This window comes from Carya illinoinensis, chromosome 12, assembly GCF_018687715.1.
Source record: "Carya illinoinensis cultivar Pawnee chromosome 12, C.illinoinensisPawnee_v1, whole genome shotgun sequence".
Taxonomy (NCBI): Eukaryota; Viridiplantae; Streptophyta; class Magnoliopsida; order Fagales; family Juglandaceae; genus Carya; species Carya illinoinensis.
Genome location: NC_056763.1, coordinates 9,389,036 through 9,416,171, shown reverse-complemented (window position 1 = coordinate 9,416,171; position 27,136 = coordinate 9,389,036). Strand labels below are relative to the sequence as shown.

Genomic DNA, 27,136 nt, shown 5'->3' with positions numbered 1-27,136 from the left:
ACTAACAATGATTTGTGTCACCGTCCTAAATAGATAGTAGTACTACTAGTCTACTGCTTCAACATACATGGATAATCTTAATTTGTGGCATTCTCTTGATGAGAATTTTACGTACCGGCCCAGTACTAGTACTCTAAGATCGACGTTGAAAATGCAAGTTACTTCTTTTTACAGTGCCCGCGTCACTTTTTATCTAGTCCATTCTAGAATAGCGATCTCTAGCTGCTAGGGAGTAATATACCGACTCCTCGCATGAACAGTACTAATTAATTTCACTATGAGTAGTGTATGTCGCTACAAGAAAAATAGCCTTTTACGATCAATTTATAGTAACGAAAAGACTATTAAGAATCAATTTTAGTTATTAATAATCTTTTCGTTACTTTAAATTAGTCGTAAAATGTCATTTTTTTTGTAGTGTGTTTACATTTGGAGTCTGCGTCTCTTACAAGGTTTTCGAAATTATAAACACTACAAGAAATTCTACCTTTTGCAGCGATTTTAATTATGCTGCAATAGAGAGCCTTTTGCAGCGAAATATTACTGCTTGCAATTTTTGTACATCGATCCACGGTTTAATGAAGCGGGGCGCTTCGCTTAATTTTTTGCAGCGAAATTTGAGGCTACAGCGACGACAATATGCGTTGCTAAAAAAAAAAACTTCTTGCAGTGGCCTAATATTGTTGCTACAGGCTACGGGCGCGAAAACGGAGGAGAATTTGTTTTTCCCCCCCGAAACCTCTGTTACCCAGTTCAGAGTTCTCCACTTCGCGCCTCGATCCCCTTTTCTCCTACCTTCAGTACCCAGGAGACCAACTTCATATCTTCGGCTGGAAATCTACCACCATTCTCGCCTACGTTCCGAACCCCTCCCTCTCCACCACCTCATTTCCCTTCCGCGGAAGCCACGGTCCTCGTTTCCTCCCCATCCCGCTGTGTGGGTTTGTGTTTACTGTCGGTGTGATTTTATTCTGGGGTTCTCTTTGCATCGGACGTTGCCATTGTCGAACCTAACAATTGTTGCAGTCCTTCCGTCACCACAGGTATTGATTCTACTCTTTTTCCTCTCTCTCCCCCTTCATCCGTGGTCGCTGCTTTGCATAAATGGGAGCTTGTTAGCCGAGAAGTAGAGGTTATGGTAGAAGTTGGTTTTGATAGCTGCCATTATTTTCTTTCACCAATTTTTTATTTTATTTCATTTATATCTGCATTTTTTGATCGCTGTAGATGTTGGTTTTATGAAATTAGGCCTAAATTTACTAGGTTATAGTTTTAAATTGCTAACTAACCGCTTATTGACATTCCCTTTTGCTTGAAATCCCTAATTATCCAAATTTTAGGTTAGGATTTGAATAGCATCGAAAAATGGGCAGTTTATGTTTGCAGGTATTGGAGGAATTCTGCTTTTCTTGCTTATTCCAACGTGAATGCAATAGGTACATCTTTAGGATAGCTGTTTTCCTAAATTTGTTATCTTCTTGAACAAATTGTATAAGATGCCCCCAATATATTCATTGCTGATGAACATTATGGTCTATGATGCATTGAAATGAATTTTTATTTTTATTTTTCCTGTCTCATACTAGGTGCTAAGTTGCTACATGAGGTGGAAATTTTAAAACTTAAAGCACCTAACAATTAAAGTATATGAGTTCAATGCCTTGGTCATAGATACACTTTGTTGTGTATGTCTAGTGCCACAAAGATGTCTAAAATGATTTGCAAGTTTTAGTTAATTTGTTCACTGAGTATGGTTTATTTTGAGAAGCAAGTGCACTTCTCATGTCTTTTTGGACAATGAATGAGAAGCAGTATATGTATATGCACATTATTTATTCTAATTATTTCTTTCAAGTAGATTGCAAATACTACATTTTGCCAAATTATTGATGCACCCTATATTCTGCCTAACTCATGAGTTTGTCTTGCTAGTGTTTTTCTGGTCTGGTCACCATGCTTGTGCATACCCTGTTTGTCTCTCTCACTTTACAATTTGGCTCTTCTTGGATTTTTCTACAATCTCTAGCTCTTTTCTGACATTTTCCTGCATCTTTTCCTCATTGAGGTAGATAAGTCAATGACCATTTAACTAGCCAGCCAACCTATAAATGTGGAAATTTACTTAATTTCCATTTCAGCTAATCTGCCATGTTGTAACTCACAAGTTCCATCATATCTGTCCTCTGTTTTTGCTATTTTTAATGTTAATGTGATGCATGGTGGAACTTAAGGGACCGTTGCAGCGATCCCTCTCAATAATTTTTATATGGTTTGCAATGTTTGCATAAGTTGCTCTGCTAGCATACAAGAAAACGCTGTAATTTCACATCTAATTCTAAACTCATCAGTCTTTACCTTTTGCTACTGCCATAAACAAAAATAGTTTACTATTGTTGGTTATCCATGATGCATGATATTATAAGTGATATTGTAATTTAATTATAAACAGAGAGAATTGTGCATATTTTCTGAATGTTGAGATGTTTGGATGTTGAGATGGGATGAGATGGATTGAGACCATCTCATCCTCCAAACATCTCACCCTAGGTAGTCTAATACACCAAAATTTACATACATATATATATATATAGGAGTACTATAATTGCATGCCTGGATGATGAAGTTCATATGTAGCAAATTAAGAAAGGTTGACGGCAAGTGGGGCCAGCCCGCCAGTACAAGAACGAGGTAGAAGCTGGATTCTGATCGAGGATACATGCTAAAGGTGTGTAGGGGGTGGAAGAAAGATGAGGACTGAGGAGCACCTCAGCTTAGAGCAGGGTCCCATTAGATCACGAGCTTCTTGCATGCAGTTGTGTATATAAGCTGTAAATTATAGACGACAGTTGACACAAACACAACTGCATGGGCAGGACAAAAAGCTTTGACCCACTCAGTCTATCACGTTAGATCATGACACTACCTCCTCATGCATGCATGTTCGGTTCTGGAGTGATCTCTTTCTTGGTCTCTCCCCAGCAAAAAAAGCTAATTAATCATAATATAATGATGAGGATAACTCGATGCTTATTACATGTTCATGATCATGTAAAATATCTTTTTACTTATTTTTCCAGGAAAGAAAATGAGTACATTCTGATGTATCCTAAGGTTTGGGTGTATCAAGAATTTCTACGGAAAAATCTCGAAATGTGTGAAGTTCTGAAAAAGATAAGAAAAAGTACCAAAAATGTACTAAGGGCCTGGCATATCATAAGGCCATACTGATAGTTGTTTTCATGTATATATCTATAGAATGGCTCTAAATGCTTCATGTAAAACTAGGAATATCACATGAGATGTCTTTAGCATTTGGTTTCTCTGCTAACCACAATTTGTGGGTGGCATGGAAGGAAGCCACCCAACTCAGAATAGGTCACTGTATAGAATGTCCACTTTCTGCCGTAATGTTGGCCAAAGAAAAGGCAAAGTGTGAGAGGTTTGGCCTTGTTAGGTGGCTATGATCTCTCAGTTACAGGCAATATATAGTGGTGAAATACTGGGAATTCATTAGGTGTTCAGAAGATAGTAAAATTATGTCATGTACGTTTACTTTATAGTTTGGATAAGGGAGAAAGTGATTATCTTGATGCTCAGAAAGATCAGATATTGAAGAACTTTTTTGTGGCATTTATGGATAATTTCTTAATCATGTGGTGAAGCTAATTTAGGAGACAAAACTCAAATTAAGCCAACTAATTTTACTTGCATTTCAAGAAGCTGCATGTAGAAACAGATCAAAGATTAGTGGAGGCCAGAAAGCTTAAGGCCCCATTTGGGTAGTCGAATGTTCTGAAAAAATTAGTGCACTATTCCTTAATTTGACCAATTATTTTTTACATATTGAAAACTATTTTTCCTCTTATTCACTATTTTTAATATTGTTACATTATTTTTTTTATTACCATTTACAAAATATCTAAAATTACCTCACTACCTAATTCATATTTCCCAAGTCACACTTAATTGGTATGCAGAACTATAAGGTTTTAAATAATTGACAATATTGCTTGGACATCCTTCATGTTTATCTATAGATAATGTAGGAGCTGGCAAAATGCTATAATCCTTGGAACATGTCGGTGAGGCTCTAGGTCTCCACTGGTCATAAAACAGTTGCAAAGTGAGATGGTCCATATTTTGTGAATTTACCTTCATGTAAGTAGTGAGGCTAGAAATTATAGAGCATCAAAACCACTGATTAGGTGTTCAGAAGAGTTAAGTGTCGATGGTCCATATTTTTCTGATTATACCTTAGAATTATTTAAATTCAACTACGCTTAAATTCTATGGGCATTTAAACTCAAATACAGAATTGACTAGCATAGACAAAATTGGTGTATTGAAAACTATGTTAGAATTGGACAAGGTATATAGAATTTGAAGTGGTTGTTGGATTGAAAAGACAGTGGGTACATGGAGTTACTATGTTGAAAAGACTTTTATTGAAATGAATAGAAATTGTCCTAAAGCCTGAACCATGTAAGACCAAATGTCTGGCTACTTGAAAACATACACACACAGCCCATAACTATTAAATTGTTATGTAAAAATTATCTTTTGACAAGCTCAGATTTTTGTTGCCCCAACCTTCTCTTCTTTGTGAATTATGTCCAAAGTTGTGGTATGGTTGCACATGGGAATTTTTGGGAAATGTGTATGCTGGGCATAGAAACACCAGCTGGATTCTGAAAAATCCAGCTTCGATTCTTTCAGCATAAACTTTAATTTTGTGGCTACCTTAGATGCACCACATGATCATTAACTTCTCTACTACAAAACGAACAGAACCCTTAAACTCCAGATTATGGCTTTTGTTTCTTGTGGCTTGGCTTTCAAAATATCTAGAATTTGTGTGTACTTCTAGCCTCATGTGAAGGACCTTGCTGGGTTTTGACGATACTTAACTCTCTTGCTCTCTCTCAAGCACATACTAAATCTCTTGAAACTTCCATCACGTTTTTCACAACCTCCCTATTATTGCCCAAGTACGTTCGTTTACAAGTGCAGTTCATTGAGATATGTTTGCAATTTCTTCATTAAACCATTGAATCTTCGTTTTAAATAATCTGTTGTAAAGTATACCAACAACAAGCTTATACAACCTCCATATCAATGTCCTTTCTTCTTAGCATCTTTATATGCATTCCTGTGCCATATACCAACATACGCTAGCAAATATTACAATGTTTAACATGATGACATATGCTGCAACACTTCAATACTCCTGGCATAGACACACCAAAAGTGAATACACAACCTTCGTCATTCCCTTACGACAAACATGACAGCCCCGGTTAGTATAATCACCTCCATATTCTACAACCCATCTATCGTATAGCTAAATTGAACCTTAAAGGGAAACCTTATATACTAATATGCTGATTTCAACCATTTTAGATGGACAAAAGCTGGATGCACTTGCCCAATAGACTTCGATCAACTGCATATGCCGAGGGGGTTAACACTTTCCTCAACATGGCACGAAACCATTCCGGAGGAAGTGATCTCATTCGATGTCCATGCCGTTCATGCTGTAACACTCTCTTCTTGCCTATATTTGATGTGGAGACTCACTTGTTCTTGAATGAGATCAATCCAAATTATACCCAGTGGATCTTTCATGGGGAGGAGGAAACACAAACTTTCAATGACGACGACGACGACGATAGTGTTGCTGATTATGCCGATGACTACATTGATGACATGGACCATATGTTAGCTGACATTCAGGCAGGAACATTTGTTGATGTGCCCCAAGATCATAGTAATCCATTGCCAACTGGTGGATCAATACCAGATCCCTTTCCAAGTTCATCTTTTGAGCAGCTACCAGAGGATGCCCGACGTCCACTTTTTGCTGGTTGTACAAAATTCTCAAAACTATCATTCATTGTGAAGTTGTTACACATTAAGACACTCGGTGGATGGTCAATAAGGTCGTTTGATATGCTACTTAACTTGTTACGGACTGCCTTTCCTGATGCTGAATTGCCACATTCATATGAGGAATCAAAGTCATTGGAGCGGGGTTTGGGTATGAGTTATCACAAAATTCATGCATGTCCCAATGACTGCATCTTATTCTGGAAGGAAAATGCTAATCTTCATGAATGTCCTACCTGTAAGGCTTCAAGGTGGGTGCCTAATACCCACAAGGCTCGTCTTATCCCTCAAAAAGTGTTGAGGCATTTTCCTTTGAAACCAAGATTGCAACGTCTTTTCATGACTGCAAATATAGCCCGTGAAATGAGATGGCATAAAGAGCAACGGCCCATCGATGAGTCCAGTATGAGACATCTTGCAGACGCAGAGTCCTGGAAGAGATTTGATGAGGACCATAGTTGGTTCGCACAGGATGCTCGCAATGTTAGGCTTGGTCTGGCAAGTGACGGTTTCAATCCCTTCAATAATATGGCAAAACCGTATAGCATTTGGCCAGTAATCCTGGTACCGTATAACTTGCCACCTTGGTTGTGTATGACGGACCAATTCTTCATGACATCCCTCATTATTCCTGGGCCAAAATCTGCGGGTAATGACATTGATGTTTATTTGCAACCATTAGTCGATGAATTACTTGAATTTTGGGAACAGGGGGTACCTACGTATGATGCCTCCACGAAGGAAACCTTCATGTTGCACGCTGCTTTAATGTGGACAATCAATGACTTTCCAGCATATGGGATTCTTTCTGGGTGGTCAACAAAAGGAAGATTGGCTTGTCCATCTTGTAATGAGGGCACTGACTCCAATTGGTTGAAGTATGGTCGAAAACATTGTTATATGGGACATCGTCATTTCTTGCCGTCTGATCACATGTGGCGAAAGAGGAAACATTTGTTCAATGGTAAGGAAGATCATCGCATTCAACCAAGAGTTTTAGAAGGATCAGATATTTTAGCTCAACTTCTGATGCTTGGGGATGTGCAATACGGTAAATCTCATTGAAATAGAAAACGCACTGTTGAAGAGTTGAACTGGACAAAATATAGCATTTTCTTCAAACTACCATATTGGGTAACCCTGCGTCTTCGACATAATCTAGATGTCATGCATATTGAAAAGAATATTTTCGATAACATATTGTGCACTTTAATGAACATAACTGGTAAAACTAAAGATAATATCAATTCTCAACGTGACCTGGAGATTTTGGGATTCTGAAAAGAATTACAATTGAAGTATGATGGAGAACGTGTTACAATGCCACAAGCATTGTATACATTACACGGTGAAGAAAGGAAGAAATTTTGTGAATGGCTGGCCGATGTGAAATTTCCAGATGGATTCGCTTCGAATATCTCGCATTGTGTTTCTGTACGAGATTGCAGAATCTCAGGGTTGAAAAGTCATGATTGTCATGTTTTCATGCAAAGACTACTTCCTATTGCTGTGGGGGGGTTTTTACGAACTGATATTGCATTGGCCTTGATTGAACTGTGCACTTTCTTCAAGGGGTTGTGTGCTCGAACCCTGGATGTTTACCAAATATCCCAGTTTGAAACTGATATTGCCACAATTCTATGCAAATTGGAGATGATATTTCCCCCATCTTTTTTCAATATCATGATCCATCTAGCAGTCCACTTACCCCGTGAGGCCATACTTGGGGGTCCAGTACAATATAGGTGGATGTATCCATTTGAGAGATATCTCGGCAAGTTTAAGCGGTATGTTAAGAATAAAGCCCGACCAGAGGGCTCAATAGCTGAAGCCTACATTCACACAGGATGCCTGACATTTTGTTCATTGTATCTCCAAGATGTTGAGACGAAGTTTATTCGAAATGACCGCAATATTGATGGTGAAGCCGAGAATATAGATGGATTCAAAATTTTCAACCAGAAAGTTCAGCCCATTGGTACAGCTACCAACAGGCAATTATCGGATAAACTCCTAACAGAAGCAACATGGTACGTCCTCAACAACTGCACTGAGGTTGGACCCTACCTAGAGTAAGCATCCATTATCCCTCAAGTGATCACAATATCTGTTTAGGGCTTTTTGGGACATCTCCATTTATGTTGTATGTCCTTAGCGTATCTTTCTGAAATTGCTGCATGATTTTGTGTTCTCCAAAATGCAGGGAGCACGCCGAGAAATGTAGGGTGCACATCCCTAATTGTATCGATCAAACACATCATACTGAATTTCCAAATTGGTTGAAGAAACGTGTAAGTTAGCTCGCTCCCTTTATATTTAGATGAACCCGACCCTTTCTGACTATTATAAAAAATCTATAAGTGATGACTTTCCACCAAAATATTATTGTAGGTTCAGGACTAGCGTATCACCAACCCAATTGAGGTGACAGATGATCTATATGCATTAGCCTATGGTCCAGAATGGTGGGTTGCATCCTATACTGCTTGCATTATAAATGGCAAAAGAATTCATACGAAACAACATGAACTTCGGCGCCGTACACAAAATTCAGGAGTAGTGGTAACTGGGGATGAAAATACTAATAATGTAGACTTCTACGGTGTTATTAATGAGATCGTGGAGTTGCACTACATGGGTAGGCGGCGGGTGTACTTGTTCATGTGTGATTGGTTGACGTTGGTGATCCGAGACGAGGGGTACGAGTTGATAACCATATGACCAGTATCAACATGGATAGGACTTGGTACAAAGATGAACCATTTGTGTTGGCATGCCAGGCTTCCCAGTGTTTTTACATCAGAGATATAAGGGCCAAAGGGAGATGGTTTGTGGTGCAACACTACACGAACAGGAATGTATATGACATTCCATCGATGCCAAGAGTGTTAGAAGATATTGATGGCTCCTCGAGTGATGATGATGCATATCAAGAAACTGAGGAAACATATAATTATGCACCATTGCAGTGCGATGCATGTCCAGTGTCAACTCCACTGAATAGGAATGACATAGAACCTATATTGATTGATGCACGAGAAGTGACAAGTACGGCTGGTCAAAATGCAAGTTCGACAGACTTGATTGACGATGGCATGATGGATTCTGGTTCAAGAGATTATTCTGGTGATGAGGAATATTCAAATGAGGAGGACCTTTCCACAGACGATGAGTCTCTATCAGCCTAGGCAACTGGCTATTACTTGTAGCGGAACTGCTTGCGTAATTTGAGTTTACCTTTTTAGTAATGTGTATATGTACAATATAAGGTATCAAGAAATACAGTTGTTGCTCCATTCAACTAAGTTTGCATGATTTCGATACTTTTGAGTTTACCAATTGGGAAGCAAGTTATGTTGCATTTCACATTAAATTTAAATTGAAAAATCTGGAGAGTTCCGGAAGCCTCTTACTATGATTGTAGCTGTAATGATGTACATAAATTGCGAAAAAATATTGCGAAAAATATTTTTTGTGCTTTTTAATTTAAATATCAATCCCATGCTATATTATATTGGTTTGAATTACTTCTAACCCATTTGAGATTTTTTAAATAAATGCAGGTGACACGATGGAAGAAAATTCCCGAGGAAGAGGGGCTGGACGACGTGCCCGAGGTCGTCGATTTGTACCATACTCATGTAGAGCACGCTGACCACGAGGAGTTCGTATTAGTTCATACCACAACCCTTCACTTCAAGATAATGAGTCAGGCTCGGATGACTCAACTCAGCCTCCTAGTCATCCATGGGAGCCTCCATGTCCCATTCCGATGCCCCCACCTGAGCCGAATAGAGAACCCTCACCAGTTAGAGAACCCCCACCTACCGGGAATAATATTGTTACGGTTGTGACCCCAACAAACAAAGATAATACGGGCACTGAGGTTGTCACCCCACCCAACGAAGACAATATCGGTACGATTTTCAGTTACGTTCTATGCTTTTACGACAAAACACTCGGGACATGTGTAAACTACGTATGATGCTTTCTTAATATTGATCAAGTACTTTTTGTTATCTTGTAATACAGACGCGACTGCCCCCACAATGACTGCAACAAACCAGGAGCCGCCCAAACGGAAACGTGGGCCGGCTAAGTGTATTGCATTTGAGATGTTGAGAAAGCAAGGCAAAGTGTTTTTGAAGATTAATGATGGCGAAACCGCACCTTGCTGTACGAACTCATCCCTGTTTACTGCACGGCTCACGCAAATTATAAAACAACATTGCGACATGAGCTATGCGAGATGGACCGATGTGCCACAGGCACAAAAGGAGGAGTTGGTCGACCGTGTGAGGGTAAGATATGTGCCTTTTATATTGACTCATTGGAGTGGGAGTACAATAGATTCTACATATTGTAATAACGTGACGTTCATCCATGTAGGGTGACTTCGTGTTGGATTGGGATCGGGAGAATCATAGGTTGACCGTCTTCAAGCAGCTGCGTAAGAGGTTCAATGCATTCTATCACCAATTACACAAAAAATATGAATCATACGGAAGCCACGAAGAAGTATTGGCTTTTGGTTGTTCAATGGTTGATGTGAACGTTTGGGAAACCTTGTGTCGGAAGTGGGGAAGCGACGAATTCAAGGTAATTATTGGTTACTCAAAAAATTAAGCTGAAGGAATTTAACTTTGGAAACGTCTCATTTTCCGTTTATTATGCCGTTTGGGTAAGCTGACATATGCTACTTAATTTTAGAAAATGTCAAGGCAAAATCGGGAAAATAGAAAGGCTTTAACCATCAACCACACAGCTGGCCGGAAATCCTTTGTTAGGATATTGGAGGAAAAGGTATGTAATTTCAACCCACAAAAGCGTAGTATGATGTCACAACCCATTCTCCTTTAAATCTTTCTATCACAACCCTATTGCTACCATCTCACTGGTCTATGATTTCACCCGTCTTTTCAATTTCCGTTGGTTATTTAACATACGCTGTTATATAAGGTTAGAACGACCTCTTATATAGAATGAGAGAATTAGTTAGTGAGGATGACGTATGGGAGTGGCATAGTCCTTCCCGAGGATTTTTGGGTTGGGGTTTTATTGCATAACACACAATATGAATGTGTGGCTGTCAATTAGCTTCATGTACAATGTCTAGTGTAAAATACGGGCTTTGTGTTTAATATTGATGTTCTTGATTGAACAACTACCTGACAATTTTACACACTTGTAGAGGGCTGCAAATGTGGACTTGGTGGAGTTCTATAAGGAGACGCATTGGTCAAAGAAGACCGGTAAATTTGTCACCTCAGCAACTGAAGCAACCTATGTGAGTATGATCAATATATTCTAATCATATATTTCTTTTTATATGATGGTTTCCAGCTTGTTACATTAACAGAGAACTTTCATATATCACTACACGACTGAAAAAACTTCATGTTAAAATTTCGACGTGCAAAAGGAGATGGTTGGGAAGCTAGATGGTCTCGAGCCTAAGCAACGCACCAATGAGGCAGCAGCAAGTGTATTTAGGGAGGTACTTGGCTGTAGACCAGGATATGCAAGGGGCCTAGGTGAGATGGTCATCCCGGAGTCGACAAGACAACGAGACATCCAAAGAGAAAAAGAGTACCTAGCCTTGATTGAAAAACACAAGCAAGATGCAGACACTTACAAGAAAGATGCAAAGAATTATAGAAAAGATGCCGACAAGTACAAGACACAGCTTGATGTACTTCAGGATGAAGTAATGAAACTGCGTGAGAGGCAAAATGAAACAGATAAGATCATGAGGGAATTTTTACTCAATTTCCGTGGGAACACGGAGTCGCTCCAGTCTCGTGGAGAGACTCCATGAGCGTCTCCAATAAATAAAGAGACTTTCTTTTTTGAGTGGGTTGGGCACTTTTTGGTTGTTGGAGATGGTGGGTGACCAATTATATAAACAATATATATATATACATACATATATATATATATATATATAAAGGAAGGTTGTCTACTTTTGTAAAGGGTCTGAGGCATTGGGCAGTTGAGGGGCATTTTGGGCGTGATTGTATGAATATTCATACAGTCACGCATTGCTGTTGGATAAGGATGCATGTGACTGGCGTTGGGAAATTCCAGAATTGGTTTGACCATATCACGCAATTGTTAGACGGCTTATGGGCATAAGCAAAATCATTCGTGATTCTATGGAAGTTAAGTAAGTCTATAAGTGATTCCAGGAGATTAATTTTATTTTACACTTGTGAATTTAGGTGATAATTAAGGTTGCTTATAATGTTTACATCATTGTGATGGACTTATAAGCAACCTGTCATTGTGAATGTTTATCCACAGTTATGTGCATTAATTGTAGTTTCTAAATGCTTAACTTCATTCTGAACAGCTTCATTAAGGCTACATGATAGATGGATAAGTAATGAAAGTTTCATGTGAATTTATGGGTTTGGGTTTATGGGTACACTGCCTTCTTATACAGACATTCCCTTAGATGGATACGGCATGAAAGTGTATAATTTGTTCAGTATATTTATAGTATTGCCGTGGTGCCTGATCTTATCATGTATTTCTAAAATAATAGGACAGATGATGCAATTGGGGTGCAGACTTCCGTATTATCAGGCATCAACAATAGTATTGGAGTGACCGGGGACACATGATATGACTTCAGGTATGGTTTCGTTTTATGGTTATTTGAATGCTAGTGTATCCTTATTTTTTTGGTTACTTGCCACCATGGTTATGTCTTCCTCTTCCTTTAATACATCACCAAGTGGTATGTGAAAGTTGACTTGCAAACATTTTATTATAGATTTGGGACATCTCCATTTGGGCGGGGCCAGTAAACCTGGGAAAGCAGATTTGTGTAAACACATTATTGTACTGCTGAATACTTTGTCCCAATCTGAAATAGAATCTGTTCTGTTGTTATAGCACTTTTAGGGGACAGGCAATTAATGGCTGAACACAATACCAAGCTTTATGGAGCCTCTATGGAACATTACTGCTTTAATGTTTTCATAATCAAAGAAGTCTTGCCTTAGAGTTTAGGTGATGCCCTTAGGATCTAGTGTATCCTAAGAGATGATATTAGGTTTACTTATAGAGTTGCAAATAAATTCATTCGCAATCCAAAAATGTTTTTTGTTGATGGAATTCTGGAGAGTGTTAATTGCTGATCTCACGAGACATTCATTGTGAAGTGACAGCTATAAGAATTAGTAAATGTAGACAAAAACATGCGTTTAAGGTTATGGTTACATTGTGTGTCTAACAATATGGAGAGAATCTGTTAATGTAACAGAAAAGAGAGACAGGTAAAGGCAAAGAAATAGCTTTTTATTGGGGTACTAGTTTTCTATTCACTTACCACGTATGCACCAACATTTGACAATTAATCACTGTTTTTTTACAAACTTTGTTACCAGGTGATTTTTTCCATCCTTTGCCGGGGAAACTTATTAGACCAAAGTAGGTAATACGGTCTCTTCCCTTTTCTAATTCAGGTTTTCCGTCTTGGTCTTGGTTTACCATTCATATGTTCTCATACTGTCACAAATTGGTAAATTTTTTTGGTTCTTCAGATATGAGGATTCAATGGTACACTTCACATTGTGGTGTTTTCCTAGCTTTTATCATTCAAGGTATGGTTTTGCGACACATGTGTAATATGTATTGAATCTTCCAACCAGTATTGGCTATTTTTCTCTGTGATGGCATAAACTTGGATCTTCATGTTGAGGTGTTTTATGATAGCATCAAATTCAGTTTTAGGACTCATTGAGATAAGTTCCTAAATTTGGCTTGCTTGTCCACAAGCAAAGCCTCCTACAACACTTTCATAATATGAAATGGGGTAAACCTGAAATGGGTGTTTCATCTATTTTTAAGCTGGTCCTTGAAAGGATTATATGAGTTGTGAAGAGTAACTTTGAACATGACACACCAAACTGTAAGACCAGATCGTGGGAAAATGAGTTGGTCATTTTCCCCCTGTTTTTAATGCAAAACCAGGATAGGTATTAGTACTCCCGAGAACAAATGTCCAAATGGTCCCTCAAGAAATACCAATTCTATGCAAATATGGCTGAAGATGTACCAGTAACTAAACTTTAGAGCCATTAAAAAAGGGTTGGATCTGTCCATATTTTTTTTTAATGGGAATTCATTGAATATAGCAAATCTGTTCATTAGGTGAATAGGAAAGGAGAATATAGAATATATGTTACCTTTGGAATCCACGTTAGATAAAAAAAAAAAAAATCTGTTACATATGTCCAAACTAATGCTATTCCATGATTAGTTATAGCCAATGTGAAACAGATGTGAAAAGCTTTTATTAACTCAACCACAAATAAATGGAGGCTGATTCAACTTGTATATGCTACGATCTTATTTAAATACTAAGCAGATGGGTAGGTAACAAACCATCAATTTCTATATCCATCGCCTCTGGGTATGGGTTAAACAGCTGGATTCTGGAGTTACTGGTTTGATTGCCAAGCCCCGGTTTCATATCTCAATGTACCTTAATCAATTATGGACTGAAAACAAGCAGAAACAAGTGCAGAAAAATTTGTTCATATATCAATGTTGTCTTAGCATCCTTTTTTACAGACAGCAATGTTGAAAACTAAAGTATTACTGTCTTGCTTCATGTTTCACTCTTATGTTTGCACTTAAGAATTTTCCTTTGCTGGTTATCTGTGAAATATATTCTTAGAGTGGGCATTAACTTATCAACCAGAGCAGTTGATCTTGAAGTATACGGGAAATGAGGAAGTGGAGCACTGACAGGTAAAAATGGATGACTATAGTTACTATTGATGTACTTGGAAAAAACAGTTTAGGAGAATTTTCAAGAATTTCATTATCATAAAGGTTAATGAAAGTAGACCAGCCAGCATACAACATATTCTTCTAAAGTACACTCTCAAGCATCTCATGAATGTGTTATCTTATGATTTGGTGTGAATTCTACTTCATATTTATTAATATCCAATATGAAGGCAATTAGAATCATAAGATTCCAATTTTCACATTATCAAGGCTGTATATGAACTATAACTGTGGTTTGATTTTATAATTGTTATGTGAAATGTTGGATTTGATTCAAATTTAGGATGTCATATAAGTGTAGGGGGTGGCTTTGATGATACTTCTACTGTTTTGAGTCAGTGACATTCTTCTAAGCCAGTACAACCATTTCAGAATCTCAATTATTGTTGGTTGTAAGTAGGTAGATAATGACAATAGCTATTGATACAGTGTAGAAGTTCTGCACTGACCCGTAGAGCAGGTAAAAAAATGCTAGTGTTTGGGCTATTTAAGCTGTAACTACCTAATTTACATTCATATTATTTTTTATCTTGACTGCTGAGTGATGGGATTGGATGTCGAAAATTTGGCAAAAGAAACTTAGATAAAAGAATAATGTTTGGCCAACAATAGGAGACCAGATTGCTGTAATGCACAAGTTATGATGAAAAAATCAGTGCTAACTTGATCAAGTGTTCTACAACATTGATTGATGAAGTTCATCAAGATATGCATGTCTTCACATATACATCCAGATTTCTTCATGCTATTTTCTGACATAGCAGGGATCCATTCAGCAGAGGGAAACAAATGTAAAAATAAAAATAAAAATAAAAAAAACTGTGAGGAATAATGGCAAAGAATGAGATGTGAAATTAGCAATCCATGGTTAGGTTTGCATGACAAATTATGGGGTGCCTCTATTGTATATGCACTGAGATCTCTCTCTCTTTCTCTCTCTCTCCCCCTCCCTCTCTCCCCCTCCCTCTCCCCAAATCAAGTGGTTTGTTTTAAGGTTTTAAATTTTTCTGTGAAATTTAAATGTTAGGAGCAGCAAGAGGTTATTGGTTAGATGTTGGCAAAATTTCAATCTAGCCATCATAAACTTCCATGTTGTATACTGTTGGGTATTGCATGGTGCAGTCCTTAATTAGATATGTCCATAGTCTAATTAAATGTAATGGTTGTTGGAGATGTTTGGAAGTTGTAATGTTGAGTTTTTTTGGATCTCAGCTGTTGAATATGATCACATCTATTGCTGAGTGTATTGGACATTCCATACCAGTGACTGCTGTTTTTTGGTTGATTGGTTTTGATGATTGTCCTGCTATAGATGTATCCATACAAGCAGAAATAATTGGATAGTTACCCCGTGTACATTTTTCAGCTAAGTTGCTACAGCAGGCATTTGTTGAGTTCTTGGTAATAAAAAATTCCATATTACTAGAATAGTTTTTAGAAGTATCATGTCTTTATAGAATTTTTGGGACTTCTTTCTGTTCTTGATAATAATAAATCGCTACTTTCCAGCTGCATTGCAATCACTGACATCTCATTTCTATTATCACTGCTAAGTTGAAGCATGGAGAGAAAGATGAGAATATAAAGAATGCAACAGATCAAGTTCCCCCGCATGATGCAAGCCGAGAAGTTGATATATCCTGCCTACAATGCCCAGGTGCACTTGGTGTAAATAACATTTTTAAATATAAAAGAGCAAGACTGGTTGCACTATATATTTAGTAGTTAGAAAAGTTGCAGGATCTTGGTTCCATTTGGTCCACCCCATTGTATAGCCCATAACCATATTAATGTGAATTCCCAAAGAGGATTAGATTCCCTCTGTGTTTGATGTTACATTTTATGGATTTTTTATCCAAGATATTTATTAGTGTATATAAGGCGTGGCCATGCATTTTTTATTATGTGCACTAATTTATAAGTACTTAATAAAGTGATTATCAACTAGGTGTCATTTCATATAGGTGAAAAAATATTGAAAATATTTTTAATTGGGTTTAAGGTATTTTCACAAAAATAAACTATTATTTGGACATATAAATAACTAACAATTAATAATAATATTTGGACATATTAATTTATTATTTTAAGTTAGTCACTAAATTGGACATTTAACTAAGTTAGTTGACTTAGTTATAAATCGAAGCAGAGGAAAAAAAAAAAACTGTAAAGTCATTTTTTGCAGCGTTTTTTTATCGCTGCAAAGACAGAAACATTAAATCCGAGCTTTCAATTCATAATTTACAAAATTGCTGCAATTACTCATTGGCAGCATTTCCTAACGTTGCAAACAATCAAAAGCAACGATTACAGAGCGTTGCAAAAACAATTCAAGCAACGAAAATAAATATGTTGCATTTGGTTTACATTCTATTGTAGCGCTATATATATATTTGCAGCGATTTAATTACGTTGTAAGTGAACTAAAGCAACGAAAAAGAATTGTTGCTTTGGCATAACCTATAGCAGTGTTTTTTTTGTTTCTTGCAGCGATCAGAAGACGCTGAAATTCATAGCAAAGGCAGCGCTAAAAATGATATGTTGCTTTTGACATATATCTATTGCAGCGCTTTTTCATTAATTGCAGCGCTATTTAGTGTTGCAAAAAAGTGCAGAAGCAACGATCCAGTTGTAGCGCTGCTATTGTTGGTTGGCTATTGCAGCGAAATTTAGCGATCTAGCAAGGATAAATTTCGCTGCAATTAATCAAATGCAGCGCCATACCAGCCACATGTGTTGGCTATTTGCAGCGTGAAAAGAGCGACTTTGCAACGGTTGAAAAACGCTGCAACTGAGATCTTTTACAGCGTTTTTTCAATAACGTTGCTATTGATCAAAAATATCACTTTTATACTATCGAACATGCAAGGAGGGTGATAACGCTGCAATTGATTAATTGCAGTATTTTTTGAAGGTATTTGCAACGATTTTAAGCGCTGCAAAAGGTCTAATTTCTTGTAGTGATCAAAATTGCGTCAAGTCATCTATTTTTGTTTACTTTTATATCTATCTCTATAATTAGATAGACTATAATAAAAATATTACTATCATTTTTAATAGATGTCAAAATATTTCAGTATTTTTAATTGTCGGGTGAAGAAATTAAGAATAAATTAAAACCACATTTTCTAAAGGAAAAAAATGTTAAGAGACCATCATGGTTGAATCATGTGGTAGTTTTTGTCTGTGCTGGGAGTTGCTGCATAAATTCTTTGTCCGTTCGTATGTGGTTTGATGTGCTGAGGGGAGATGCATGCACCAGCGGCCCCGGCCACGTGATAATTTCTCTAACATCTTAATTACTAGTGAAATAATTCAATTCTCTGCCATCGTTTTCTTTCAAATAACTTAAATGACACTGGTGAAATAAATCCACAGGAATGGAAAAAGTAAAGAAAAAGTACAGATTCTTAGTATGCATGTGGGAGACCGATTGAAATGTTGGGATACGTCTTGTCTAGACTGGAAAATAACTTTCTCTAACATAAGTTGCACGTTGGACTGGAAGACACAGAAAAATGTGAACAAGACAAGAAAAGAAACTCATAAAAGATATCCATATGACTTTTTCCATTAACTGAAAATTAAGTCATGACAACGATGTTTCATAAACTGGTGCATGGAACCTTAATTTAAAGCAATTAACTCAATTGAGTTGATAATTGATTTCTTGAGATCGAAGGCTTGAATTACGTATCTTACGGCAAGAACACTTTTAGGATGACATAAAGAGCGAGGATATTGAAAATATATACATTAATACCGTTCATGATCATCATGGTGCTCATGATGTTGGATTACTTGGATTTCTCATTATCATTACGCACCTCCTATCTCTTGATCACAGTCCTTTAGCGTGCATCACCAAATTATACAGAGAGTATTTTTTCTAGTATATATTGCGTTAATTTGCTGATCCAACACCAGCTTTTTAATATAGCTTGTAATTTCAAGTTCTCATTTACGGAAAGGAAAATAGCTTTTATACTGTCAATTAATTAACGGCAGTCGGTTGCTATTTGTAATAAGATTGTGAATCTCCAACTCTTGTATTTGATCATTGCCATGCATGTCTTTAATTATATCTTCATCCTTATGATCATGGTAGATCTTTCTCTTCTTGCTCCCATCCAGATCTTCGGAGAGACACTCGTTTATATAAGGTTAAATCTTGACCGTATTTAATCATTTTACCGTACTCACAATGTGATTCACACTAGACATGTTTGATGAAATGGGATAAGATTAGTGGAGATAAAAGTTAAAAATTAAATAAAATATTATTAGAATATATTTTTTTAATATCATTTTTATTTTGAGATTTAAAAATTTTGAATTATTTATTTTATTTTATGTTGTAATTTAAAAAAAAATTATAATGATGAAATAATTCGGTGAGAAGAGTTGCCAAAAACTGATTAAAATTCACAAAGACTCAGGTTGGAAAACTAGTTGTACATCATTTCTAATTACATGTTTTATTTGGTATACAATATAATAGTACTAGCTTCACATATTTCCATAAAATATATATATATATATATATATAGTACTAGCTTCCAACCCTCATTCGCCGCCTCCTTTGACTTGCTTGACCACAAGATTCTTTGAAACAGCATGTACAAAGTCTGCCCTTAGCATCGTCACAATGAGATGATAGCCACCCAAGGATCGATATAAAAAGGTCATATGCTTGAAGGCTTAAGCATATGTTCCACGACAATCCATTTAACCAGAAAAGTAAAGCTTTCCTAATGGCTTACACAACGTGTCTTGGTGTTCTTGATTCAATCCGAAATTACAGACCCCCTACCTTACTGACATCTAAACAATCCTTCTCAGCTTTAACAAAAGGGAAAGGTGGCAATGTACCTCATCCTTTCCAAAGCATGGCTCCTGAAGAAAACACAAATCTTGACTCTACTATTGTTCGACGTTCAGCAAATTACCATCCTACCATTTGGCATTATGATTACATCCAATCATTAAGAAGCGAATATGTGGTAAAGTGTGCGATTCTATTTTCTCATTGTTTGTCTTGGTAGTTTTTGTAATTATTGTTGGATTATCCCAAAATTGGTTTAATTTGTAGGGGGAGTCATTCACACAAAGGATCGGTAAGCTGAGGGGAGAAGTAGCAATGATGTTTCATAAAGTTATGGAGCCACTCGAGCTTATTGATATCTTGCAAAGACTTGGAGTATCATATCACTTTGAGGATGAAATAAGGAGGATATTGGTGTTGAGATATGTACATATGAGTTAGTTAGAGTTAGTTAGCAAGTTTTCATTTTAATTATAACACGTGCTGTAATTAGTTTTCTGTATAAATAGGACATAGGTCAGCTTTGTAATACATGGAATTCTTTTAATCAAAAGCAGAGGAAACTTTCCTTTTTTGCCTTTTAGGTTTTATGTGCGTAGTGTGAAACCATCTTTTCTACATGGTATCAGTGAAAGAGAAAATTATAATTCTGCATTAAATGGAGTCTTCTTCCTCTGAATCTCCTATCAATCTTACGGATAATTCATCCAGTCCTTATCATCTCAACAATGCCGATAATCCTGGCATTGTGCTGGTTACGCAGCCATTAACTGGAGATAATTACCATGCTTGGTCTCAATCCATGCGAATTGCTTTACGATCTAAGCACAAGCTTGGTTTCATTGATGGAAGTATTACCTTGCCATCTAATGTTTCTGATCCAGCGCATACTGCTTGGTTACGTTGTAATGACATGGTTTTCTCGTGGTTACTCAATTCTGTATCAAAAGCAATCACAGCCAGTTGTATCTACATCAACATAGCACGAGAACTTTGGTGTGATTTACAGCAACGCTATTTGCAAACTAATGCGCCTAGGATTTTTCAGCTCCAGAAGGAAATTGGAGATCTGATGCAAGATGATCGGTCTGTAAGTGCATATTTTACTTGATTGAAGACTCTTTGGGATGAATTGATGAATTACATGTCTTTACCTTCTTGTATCTCTTCAAGAAATTGTAATTGTGAAGTTTTAAAAGCTGTTCTTGACCACCGGCAACGAGAATATGCAATGCGTTTTCTGATGGGACTTAATGACACTTTTGCAAGTATTAGATCACAAATTTTGTTGATAGATCCATTTCCTGATATCAACAGAGTGTTCTCTCTGATCTTGCAAGAAGAAAGACAGCGTGGTATTCATTCCATTGTTAAATTTGTGAATAATGATTCTGCTGCTTTGGTTTCCACTACTCAACAACAACATCCTCAGAAATTCACTCCAAGGAATAAATTTTCTTCGAAACCTAAACCAATGTGCAGCCACTGTGGAATAGTGGGCCATACCAAGGAGAAATGCTATAAACTCCACGGGTATCCTCCTGGATACAAATTCACCAAATCTCGGATTAATTCTGTCAATGGTAACCCTTCTGATAATGTTTCACAGGAGGCACACACTTTTGAAGGATCTTCATTACCTTTTACTCAAGAGCAGTGTCAACAACTGCTTTCTATGCTTGATTTACACAAATCTTCAACCAAACCTCCAGTGGTTTCACCCGTAGGTACTCATCAAAATCCTCAGACATTCCTTCATCAGTCAGGTATATTACCATTTCCCTCACATAGTGTTTTTACTGCTCTTAGTTTTCAGCATTTTTCATCCTTCATCCATAAAGTTGAAAATCATCCTTCTAATGCACCTTGGATCATTGATACTGGTGCAACTGACCACATGGTCAGTTCTGTTTCTTTCTTAAATTCATACTCCTCTGTTCAGTCTACCTTTGTGACTCTTCCAAATGGTCACAAAGTCAGTGTCACACACATAGGCATAGTCAAAATTTCTGATACCTTAACATTGACTAATGTTCTATGTGTTCCATCTTTCTCCTTCAATCTTTTGTCAGTTAGTAAACTTGTTCATTCTACTAACTGTGCTGTGTTTTTCTTGAACAAATCATGTATCATTCAGGACCTGTGTGCATGGAGGACGATTGGTCTGGGTGAACAACGAGATGGACTTTATTACTTGCTGCCATATAAGACATCAACCCCTGATGTAATTGATGATTCTGTTTCTAGTGTATTTTCTAATTCCAATAATGCATTTTCTGCTTCCAGTATTCCTGCACCTCTTGTTTCAAGTCCTCAAACTTTAGACATATGGCATTATCGTTTAGGACATCCATCCAATGCTAGACAATGTTTGTTACATAAACAAGATTCTCTTATCAATTCTCCTTGTACAAACATCTGTGATATATGCCATTATTCCAAACAGGCTCGTTTATCTTTTCCTCTGAGCAATTCTGTCACTACAGAACCATTTGATCTCATCCATACTGATATATGGGGTCCTTTTTCTACTTCCACTTTAGAAGGTTTTCAGTACTTTCTTACAATTGTGGATGATTTCTCACGAGCAACTTGGGTCTATATGATGAAAACTAAATCTGAAACTAGACCTAAGTTACTTTCATTCTTTGCTCTTGCTGAAACACAATTCAATCATAAAGTTAAAACCATTAGAAGTGATAATGGTCTAGAATTCAATATGACCAATTATTATGCTTCTAAGGGAATCATTCATCAAAGGAGTTGTAATGCCACTCCTCAACAAAATGGAATTGTGGAACGTAAGCATAGACATTTGTTAGAAGTGGCTAGAGCTCTCAGATTTCAAGCACATCTTCCTTTATGTTTTTGGGGTGATTGTGTCTTAACAGCTGCTTATATCATCAATAGATTACCTACTCCACTTCTCTCAAATAAGTCTCCTTATGAATTGCTTTTCTCTCCAAAGCCTTCATATTCTCATTTCAAGGTATTTGGATGCCTTTGTTTTGCTAGTACTCTTTCTGCCCATAGAAATAAATTTGACTCTAGAGCAAGAAAGTGTTTGTTTCTTGGTTATCCCTATGGTGTAAAAGGATATAAACTCTATGATTTACAATCTCATACAGTTTTTCTATCTAGGGATGTTATTTTCCATGAACACATATTTCCCTACAAGAAAAATCTTGTTCATTCTTTCTCACAACAAACTGCTATACCTATGGAGTCTTTTGTTCTTCCAGTTCCAGTTTTTGATCCTACAATAGATTCCACATTCTTTTCAACCACTAAACAGCCACCTCAAAATCCTACTCAAAATATTGATTCTACAAATGTTTCTTCTCTTAGAAGATCCACTAGACAGAGACATCCACCAAACTATCTACAGCAATATCATTGTCATCTTACTTGTTCTCCCTCAGATCATAGTTCACTTGCTGCAGCATCCTCAAAGGTTAGTTCTCACTACCCTTTGTCTACTTATCTTTCTTATTCTAAATTGTCTCCTGCATACAAAGCCTACACAGTTTCTTTGTCTTCCAATTTTGAACCCAAATCATATTATCAAGCTGTCAAATTTTCACATTGGCGTGATGCCATGTCAGTTGAGTTAACTGCTCTTGAAGAAAATCATACTTGGGTTCTTACTAGTTTACCTCCTGATAAACATCCAATTGGTTGCAAATGGGTGTATAAGATTAAATATAAGTCAGATGGTACCATTGAGAGATACAAAGCTAGGCTTGTAGCTAAGGGGTACACTCAACAAGAAGGATTGGACTTTCTTGATACATTTTCTCCTGTTGCCAAGCTCACCAGTGTTAGGTGTTTGCTTGCCATTGCTGCTGCTAAAGGATGGTATTTACATCAGTTAGATGTAAATAATGCTTTTCTTCATGGTGATTTAAATGAAGAGGTTTACATGACACTTCCTCAAGGTTATGGAAGTGAGGGGGAGACACGAGTATGCAAGTTGACTAAATCCTTGTATGGACTCAAACAGGCTTCTTGCCAATGGTTTCACAAGTTATCAAACTGTCTTTTAAGCCATGGTTTTTCACAATCTAAGTGTGACTATTCTCTGTTTACTAAAGTCACTACAAGTTCATTCATTGCCTTGCTTGTCTATGTGGATGATGTCATAGTAGCAAGCAATGATATTCAAGCTGTGCAAGACATCAAAAATATTCTTCATGCTGAGTTCAAGATTAAAGATCTTGGAGAATTAAAATACTTCCTAGGATTGGAAGTAGCTCGAACATCTAAAGGCATTTCTGTTTGCCAAAGACACTATGCTCTTGAAGTGTTAACAGATTCAGGTTTTATTGGCTGCAAACCAGCCAAAATACCTATGGATCCTAACCTGCGCCTCATCAATACAGATAGTGGTTCATTAGAAGATCCCACTGTCTATCGAAGGTTAATAGGAAGGTTACTCTACTTGACTATTACAAGACCAGACTTGGTATTCTCTGTTCACATTTTGGCTCAGTTTATGAATAAACCAGCACAAGTTCATCTTGATGCTGCATATCAGGTTTTGAGATATATAAAAGGAACTCCAGGGCAGGGTATATTTTTGCATGCATCTTCATCTTTACAATTGAAGGCATTCACGGATTCAGACTGGGCAACATGTCCTGAAACAAGAAAGTCAATTACAGGCTTTTGTGTTTTCTTGGGTGAATCTCTTATTTCTTGGAAATCCAAGAAACAAAACACTGTGTCAAGATCATCAGCAGAGGCTGAATACAGGGCTCTCGGTTCCACAACATGTGAATTAATTTGGTTAATTGCCTTGCTTAAAGACTTTGGGATTAATCACAACTCACCAGCATTACTTTACTGTGACAGCAAAGCTGCTCTACATATAGCAGCCAACCCAGTGTTTCATGAGAGAACGAAACACATTGAAATTGATTGCCATTTGGTTAGAGAAAAAATTCAAGCTGGAATACTGCATACTCTTCATGTGAATTCAAAGCATCAGCTGGCAGATTTTTTTACAAAGGCTTTGGCCTTCCCTCAGTTTACATTTTTCCTTTCCAAGATGGGAGTAATAAATATACATACTCCATCTTGAGGGGGAGTGTTGAGATATGTACATATGAGTTAGTTAGAGTTAGTTAGCAAGTTTTCATTTTAATTATAACACGTGCTGTAATTAGTTTTCTGTATAAATAGGACATAGGTCAGCTTTGTAATACATGGAATTCTTTTAATCAAAAGCAGAGGAAACTTTCCTTTTTTGCCTTTTAGGTTTTATGTGCGTAGTGTGAAACCATCTTTTCTACAATTGGAAAATAAACAGAATACTCGTCTTAGCTGTGATGTTTGCAAGAAGAAAAGTTTATATGCCACAGCTGTTGAGTTTAGACTATTGAGACAACATGGATATGATGTACCTCAAGGTGAAAAACATACTAGTAATGCTTTAACAAAAATAAATAAATGTTGGTATCATTATCCCTCGTTTATTTTTAACAATTGTTGTGTTTTGTTGATTGTAGAGACTTTCAAAAGTTTCATCAATGAAAATGGGGATTTCAAAGAATTTCTTTGTGTTGATATCGATGGAATTCTAGCTTTGTACGAAGCCTCGTTCCACCTGAGACAAGGTGAAAGTATTTTGGAGAAAGCAAGAGACTTTGCAACCAAACATCTTAAAGAGTACGTGGATCAAAGCAAAGATCAATATCTTTGTATGATGGTGAATCACGCCCTAGAGCTTCCATTGCATTGGAGAGTGACAAGGTTGGAAGCGCGGTGGTTCATTGATGCATATAGGAGCAGAGAAGATATGAACTCTACCTTGCTTGAGCTTGCAGAATTGGATTTTAATATGGTACAAGCAGTCCACCAAGAAGATCTAAAAGAACTATCAAGGTGAAAACACATGTTTATCCTCATTTTGTAACTTGGATCTCATATTCAAAAGCTACAAAGAGATTCACTTGATGCATATTAGATTAGAGAGGTGAGAAATTGCAATATATGCTATAGTTCTAAAACTAATATTATTTCCCTACCTCATACAAAAGGTGGTGGAGGAGCACTAGCCTTGGAGATTTGAGCTTTTCAAGGGATAGGGTGGTGGAGAATTTTCTATGGGCAGCAGGAGGATTATTTGAACCACAATTTGGATATGAGAGGAGAATGTTAACAAGGCTTGGTACATTAGTGACAGTAATAGATGATGTCTACGATATCTACGGCACCTTAGAAGAACTTGAGCTCTTCACGAATGCTATTGAGAGGTTTGTATTAATGGTAGCACACCTCCAATACTTCAAATATGGATGCTTATCTTTGATGCAAATACTTACATGTAATTTTTTCATGTGGTCTAGATGGGATGTCAATGCTATGGAACAACTTCCATATTACCTACAGATTTGTTTCCTTTCCGTCTTTAACACAGTTAATGAAATGGCTTTTGACACTCTCAAGGAAAAGGGATGCAACATCATTTGGTACATGAAAAAGGCTGTAAGGCCCAAACTTTTTTATTCATCACTATTTACACTAGATCGAATTTGTTGTCTATTATAACTCTTCTAATTTATTTATCCATCATAAATCTTTTAATGGGCAGATCTATGTAGATCATATATGGTGGAGGCAAACTGGTTTTACAATGGGCATACACCAAGCCTTCAAGAATACCTTGAATATGGATGGATCACAATAACAATGTCAAATATACTAGTTCATTGTTATTTTTTCGTCACAAATCCCATAACAGAGGAAGCCCTGGAATTACTGAAAGAGTATCCCGATATAATTCGTTTGTCATCATTCATTATTCGGCTAGCAGATGATCTCGGAACATCTACGGTTTGCAAAACCACACTATCCTAATTCTTTTATCAACAATTTTTTGGGCTACTTCACATGAACATAGGATAACATGTTTCTATGTGTTTTATAACCTAGGACGAGTTAAAGAGGGGGGATAATCCTAAATCAATCCAATGCTACATGAAAGATACCGGTGCTAGCGAGGAAGATGCTCGTCAATACATGAGGTCCTTGATTAGTACAACATGGAAGACAATTAATGGAGAACGCTTTGCAGCTTCTCCATTCTCTGAAACATTTATTAAGATCGCAATTAACATGGCAAGGGTATCCCAATTCATGTACCAGTATGGAGATGGTCATGGCATTGGAGATCGCGAGACTAAGGACCGCGTGCAAGCGTTGTTTATTCATCCCATTCCTATAGCAAAGAATAGATGAATGATTGTTAGTGTTACAAAATCACATACAAATATCTAGATCTCTACTTTTTCCTCTTTATAATTTCTTATAATTGGATCAAACTAGATCATGTGTACTCAAAGGTAACTTGTCTTTATCCCACTAGTAACTCATTGCGAAAATAAATTATGTATGAGTACTGATTACGCCCAAAGAATAACGCAGTAATTGTAGCACAGCTTTGAGGTATTGATTCCATAGTGAGACAAATTAAAATAATAGTAGAAGGAACAAAGAAACTACAAAAAATATTAAATAAATAATGAAAAACAAAGATTAATTTTAAATGCAAATTAAAGTGAAACAAAGTGATTAACGAAAAAAAGTAATCAAATTTGACGAACAGTAGAGCTTCGG

General features: G+C 36.9%; 1 protein-coding gene across 1 annotated transcript; it reads left to right on the top strand.

Moving 5' to 3' along the window:
- The first annotated feature begins 19,415 nt into the window (after positions 1-19,415).
- On the top strand, positions 19,416-26,867 carry LOC122289161 (terpene synthase 10-like). The gene is made up of 10 exons (XM_043096115.1): positions 19,416-19,694; positions 19,784-19,952; positions 20,857-20,871; positions 24,637-24,641; positions 24,858-24,927; positions 25,027-25,402; positions 25,558-25,773; positions 25,867-26,004; positions 26,104-26,353; positions 26,453-26,867. Exons 1-10 carry the CDS (start codon positions 19,446-19,448, stop codon positions 26,756-26,758), a joined length of 1,794 nt encoding a protein of 597 aa, XP_042952049.1. The 5' UTR covers positions 19,416-19,445; the 3' UTR covers positions 26,759-26,867.
- Positions 26,868-27,136: the final 269 nt, after the last annotated feature.